We start from the raw sequence: 5,344 nt of genomic DNA on the forward strand, positions 1-5,344 counted from the left end.
CATTACTAGTTTACTACTCTCCATCTCGAACTCCAACATTACGACAGGCGCCTATGTTTGTATTTTGATGAAACTGTTTGTGAATTTTTTATTTCCCTTAAATCAGCGAAGCATGCCCTATGTTTTTTTTTTTTTTTTGTTTCAATTTGTCAAATATTATAATTTTGTCCAGAAAACATCACCCAGCACGAGCAAAGAGCAAAGCAAATACCAGCTCCAATTTCAAATGCTACATCTGGTCAAAGCTCACAGCTTTTCCTGCCCTCAAGTACAGGCCAATAGATATAGATGTCGTGCATGCACGGATAGAGAAAAATGTCGTCGATCTTCTCATGGCTATTAGGGCACGTTCGCCGACTCTCGTCCTAGGGCTACCACGTTGTTCCGAGGAAATTCATTTTAAACATCGTCGGGGACAAATCATTTGCCCATTTTGATGTATAAATTATCATTGTTTCCCCAAGTCAAGGTATGTTGTTGGCCAAATTCGAGATTTGAGACGAGACATGTGAATGCAGCCTCTGTAGATAGCATGAAGTTCTTGACCACAAAGAGTCAAACCTACTGATAGAAATAAATATTTTCTTGACATTTTCTACCTTCCAGCTTCCACCAAGGTCCTTTGATTTGAATCAAGATTCCTTTTCTACGAACTAGAATCTTTTCTCACTCATTCCACAACGCAAACATTGGAACTTGATGAACCAAGCTCAAATTTCCCAACCTGTTGGCTCCGTTATGATCACTCCCATTGCTTCCATCTTCGTATTTCTGATCCTGCATCGAGAAATAAGCATGAGAGTAATCTTCGCTGCCTCCACATCCGAAATCACTGGAGCTTCCGTACGAGCACTTGTGCCCCGCCGCCGCGCTGGGCGATTCTTGATGATTGCTCGAGCCCACGATCAAGGCATCGCCGTCAGCAGTGTTCGTTATCGTTGCAGGATCTTGACTTTCGGGCACATTGGAGCTCCACACCATGTTCGTAAAGTCCTCGGACGTCTCGCCATTGGTCATCGCAAGAAGCGCTCGTGGAGACGAGGAGGAGGCGCACGAGTTGTAGTCGAGATCGAGAAGGGCCGGTGTAGCCTCTTTCGGGGAGCGTTTAGCGAGATCGCTCGTTATTAGAGTGGAGCTCGAGCAAATTCTCTTCACATCGTAGCGGCTAATATCGAAGTTTGTGACTGCATTCGTTCCCCTAAATTTGATGGCGGCGATGTCGTAGGCTTCTGCGGCTTCCTCTTGGGTACCTAAATTAAACACGTATAGAACAAGCGCCCAATAAATAATTGAGGATGATTGCACTAGCTATGATACAAAATTTTCAATCAATAGGACAGGCATGCATAATTTCGACATGTCGGATCCTTGTCATGCATTGAACATATTTGGCACAAGAGCTCCAACAATCAAGTAAACGGATTGAAGACATACATTATACGAAATCCAGTAGTACGCAACGCATTGATTATCTGATATAGTTAAAACTCTTCCTAGTTCTTGAGTGGGTAAGTATAGATAATAACATCTAAGCTCTTGTTAACAGTTATCTCATGAATTCCACATTAAACGAATTTCATACTAGGGCAACCTAGATCTCCTTTTAGGTCCAAACTTCGAAAGCAATTAGAGTGTGATAAATTTATATGTTCCTGGAAAAGATAACTAAACATGCAAAGACCACGTTCGTCGCAGAGTATAGACCACAAGTTGGCATCAATGAAAACCTAACCATTAAAAGAACATACAAGTAACTTCTATGCTTTTTTGACAAGAATTCCGCGTTGAGATAAAGAAAATCAGGAAGGAAGGTGAGAACTTAACTGAATGTGCCGAGGTACAAGTCCTTGTTTCCAGCAACCCTTCCTATTCTAGCTTGCCACCGTCCATGTTGATGGTGTCTGACAATGAAGAAAGACAACTTTTGACAGATAAGAGGAAAGGAAAAAAAGAGAAAAGCGAGATTGCTCGATAGATTGATGAGACCCTCTTCAATAATGGCACCAATTGATTTATGTCATATAGCAAATTGCACACTTTATGTTTTGCCTATTATTGCAAAAGATAACTTATAAAAAGGAAGAAAAGGAAAGAAATGAAGATCCTGCAAAGTGCAGTAAATAACATGATGCACTTTATAAATCCTGCCACCATACCTGGTCACTCCTCTGTATACAGATGCTCCTCTTGAAAATCCACTGCTTTTCCTGTTAAAATAAAGGACTACAAATATTCAATACAACCCCACACTAATCAACCATTTTTCTAATTATTTTGGCCAAAGCTAGATTTACCTAAACCAATTATTACCTCCTTAAGTGGGCAACAAATTCTTGCCGGGTCATGTTCTTCATTTCCTCAAGTTCTTTCTCATAAGTGCTCAGCTGAGCAATTCACAAAATGAGAAGAGTCAATGCACATTAACACCTTTCCGTCTATAGTTTCTACAGATACAGAAGAGTAATCTCCCTTAGGGATTATCCAACAAGAACTGACCGGGAAGTTTATGTGGGTAGTCGGACCCCAATACTTTAGTGCAGCCAAATCATAAGCCCGCGCTGCCTTTTCTTCCTTGTCATACCCACCTGATGAACATCCATATATCCAATAAAGACTCAAAATGCACATCAATCATGCTTACCTCAAGAGTTCGACTAGATTTGCTAAATTTTTCACTAAAACTCTTTACAGAGGAGGTTCAGAGTTAATACCCATGTTTTGCATGCATTATCAAATGGAAATTTGACATATTGCTCTTCAGAAAAAACACATCTTAGTAATTTTCTCTAATAACACGAGAGAAGCATAAAAATAAGAGCAATGGGTCAGGAGCACTTACCTAGATACACTGCCAAGTTGGTTCAGTGAAAGGAGAATCGACCCAAGCAAAGCACAGTCAAGCATTGATAACACCGTCATCATTAGAAAATTCTTCAAGAAGCAGAAACCTTGGGAAAGAACAGAAGAATACGAATGTAAATGATTACTCCGATTAACATTTCTGTTTACCTTGCCTCCCTTTTCTGGTTTGCCCTTCTTTCCTGCAACTGTTGTCCCACAGATGAGCCTCATATCTCCCCGTCCACCTATGTCTGCATACGCATTTACCCAAACCCAAAATCGAAAAAACAAAACCCGAAAATCTAGGCTTAATTCAGTAAGTGGAACGCAAAATGCAGATGGATAAAACAAGCAAACTAAAAAGCAATTGGAAAACTTGTCTTTTTTTGGGGTGGAAAGGAGCAAAATTGGCATCAGCAGTGCTAAAACCGAAGAAAGACTACCTCTTTTTTGAAAGAAAAAAAAAAACTGTAGCTTACCTAGTGACACCTCGATACTGAGAGGTTCTTTGCCCAAAAGTGTCAATAGACTTACGAGGAACGACACACTTGTTGTTGTTGCTCGCAGATGATGCCCTCTTGGCGATGCTACCGTCACCGACTGGCGGTGCCTGAGAAATCGGTGCACCAACACCCACATTGCAGTTGTTATCACTTTGAGAGCTAGGGCTCATCATGGTGAGAGAGAGACTGCCACTACTACTTGCGCTAGTCCCATTCGCTTGACGCAACCATGACTTGAACCCAGAAACGGAACAAGACGTTGCACCCGCACCGCCATCAAACGGGACATGTTCTTGGTGGTGGTACATGCGATCATCGACATCACATCTGCGGTCGTTGCTGTTGTGGTGAGCAGATGGAACCATTAGGGCTTGCGAGTGCTCAATGTAACCTTGATGGTGATGATCTGGGTGGTTGCCGTTGTTGAAGCAGCTCGGAGCTACGTTCACATTGATCCCGCCCGCACAAGCTGAGTTTGTGGCTTGGTGGTTCTGATTTTGGGGGTCATTATCGACATGAGGAGAGCCTGAGTAGCAACAGCCCAAGAAGTCTTCAAGCTTCGGGCCTGGATGATCTTCCCCATCATTGGCGTTCTCATAGCTCCATTCTACGCTAACAAACGAGCGGATGAATAAACAAGGAAGACTGAAACAACCACCATAAAATGTCAACTTTGCTAGGTACATCGGCAGGAAAATGGACACAAGAGATTCTCATGGAAATTGGTCAAACAGTTGGACAGCACGACATGACATGCGTAAGATTCGCTTCCTATGTCTTGTTTTTTCGGGACAAATATCAGTGTCGTTTCCCCTATTTAAGGGTTTTAGAGATCAGTGGGAAATGAGACATGCAAATAGATTAGATTACCTTCACTGCCATGAGGACGCCTGAAATGAGGATCAAGAACACAGAGTGAGCCATCGGAGCGCAGTGGCATAACGGTAATATTCGGAGGAAAGCCACCGCCACCGCCACCGCCACCGCCACCCCCACCAACTCCTCCTCCTGCTTGGCCTTCTCCGCAGATTTCTTCGTTGATTTTCAGGTGCGGAGTCAGAGAGAACCCCAGCCAATTGCTCATTTTTCCTTACCGTCTCTTTTTCTCTCGGAAAATCTGGAGGGAAAAAAAAAAACAGGATTTTATCTCCTCCTCGAAGCACACAACCTCAAAACCTCACGAAGAGAGAGAAAAAAAAAAAAAAAACAAAGTTGTCTCTCTGTACTCTCTCTCTCTGTAAAAAAACCAGTGAAAATCTTCTCTCTTTCTAGTTTCTCGCAACTTGGGATCTTTGAAGGGATTTCAAGCTCGAACTACGAAGCGGGGTTCGTGTTTTTTCTTTCTTTTCTCTGGAAAAAGAGAAAATGTTCAAACTTTTTGCACAGGGAAGGACGAAAGAGAAAAAAACTTTCAGAGTCGCCAAGAAACCCTGTTTTGTCTGTTCTGCCAATTGGAAAGAAGAAGGGAAAGAAAGAGAAAGAGAGGGAGGATGGCGGGGATTTACGAGCATTTTCTCCTTTTCCCCACCACCCCCGCTCTTCGTCTTTATATTCTCAGCTCTGAGAGTGTCCTGCGTCGCCTGTTCTGCACAATGACTCCTCGGTTTTTGTGCCCATCCTTCAATTTCTTTCTCAGATTTCTCTGCAGAGGTGGCCGCAAGACTTAGCCAACAAATCATCTTTTGCTAAGAGAAAATTTAAAGATATTCTGGAGGAATGTACATTATGCATCTGCATTTATGCTTTTGAAAAAGTCCATTCTGAATGGCAATTAACATGGACAGATGCTTGGAAAAATTTAGAATATTTCACGTACAAGTTGAAAGAAAATCATTCGGAAAAAAAAATGTCTGTCGATTTTTAATAAGGGTTAATACCATGAAAAACCCTAAACCGGTACACCTGTGACAAATTTACCCTAAATTATTTTTTTGACCACAAAAAACCCTAAACCGGTGCACCCGTGACAAATTTACCCCAAACTATTTTTTTGACCACCA

The 5,344-nt window shown here is 42.1% G+C and overlaps 1 protein-coding gene across 2 annotated transcripts; it reads right to left on the bottom strand.

Moving 5' to 3' along the window:
- Positions 1-506: 506 nt before the first annotated feature.
- On the bottom strand, positions 507-4,860 carry LOC115736924 (AP2-like ethylene-responsive transcription factor AIL1). Of its 2 annotated transcripts, none has more exons than XM_030668828.1 (9): positions 4,215-4,860; positions 3,321-3,951; positions 3,010-3,092; positions 2,840-2,848; positions 2,497-2,585; positions 2,311-2,384; positions 2,157-2,207; positions 1,825-1,901; positions 507-1,250 (listed from the first exon to the last, which is right to left on the bottom strand). In XM_030668828.1, exons 1-9 carry the CDS (start codon positions 4,426-4,428, stop codon positions 667-669), a joined length of 1,812 nt encoding a protein of 603 aa, XP_030524688.1. In that variant the 5' UTR covers positions 4,429-4,860; the 3' UTR covers positions 507-666. The 2 variants fall into 2 exon arrangements, with proteins under 2 accessions (XP_030524688.1, XP_048131200.1); XM_048275243.1 differs by having other exon boundaries at positions 3,321-3,956; positions 4,215-4,364.
- Between the last annotated feature and the right edge of the window lie 484 nt (positions 4,861-5,344).

The sequence above is a fragment of the Rhodamnia argentea genome, chromosome 2 (genome assembly GCF_020921035.1).
Source record: "Rhodamnia argentea isolate NSW1041297 chromosome 2, ASM2092103v1, whole genome shotgun sequence".
NCBI lineage: Eukaryota > Viridiplantae > Streptophyta > Magnoliopsida > Myrtales > Myrtaceae > Rhodamnia > Rhodamnia argentea.

Excerpts from the sequence above, each read along its gene's own strand:
- LOC115736924 (XM_030668828.1), bottom strand. The coding sequence starts at position 4,428 with ATGAGCAATTGGCTGGGGTTCTCTCTGACTCCGCACCTGAAAATCAAC. Across the intron at positions 2,385-2,496 it reads CTACCCACATAAACTTCCCG|CTGAGCACTTATGAGAAAGA; the intron begins GTCAGTTCTTGT and ends TGAATTGCTCAG. Across the intron at positions 1,902-2,156 it reads GTATACAGAGGAGTGACCAG|ACACCATCAACATGGACGGT; the intron begins GTATGGTGGCAG and ends CTTCATTGTCAG.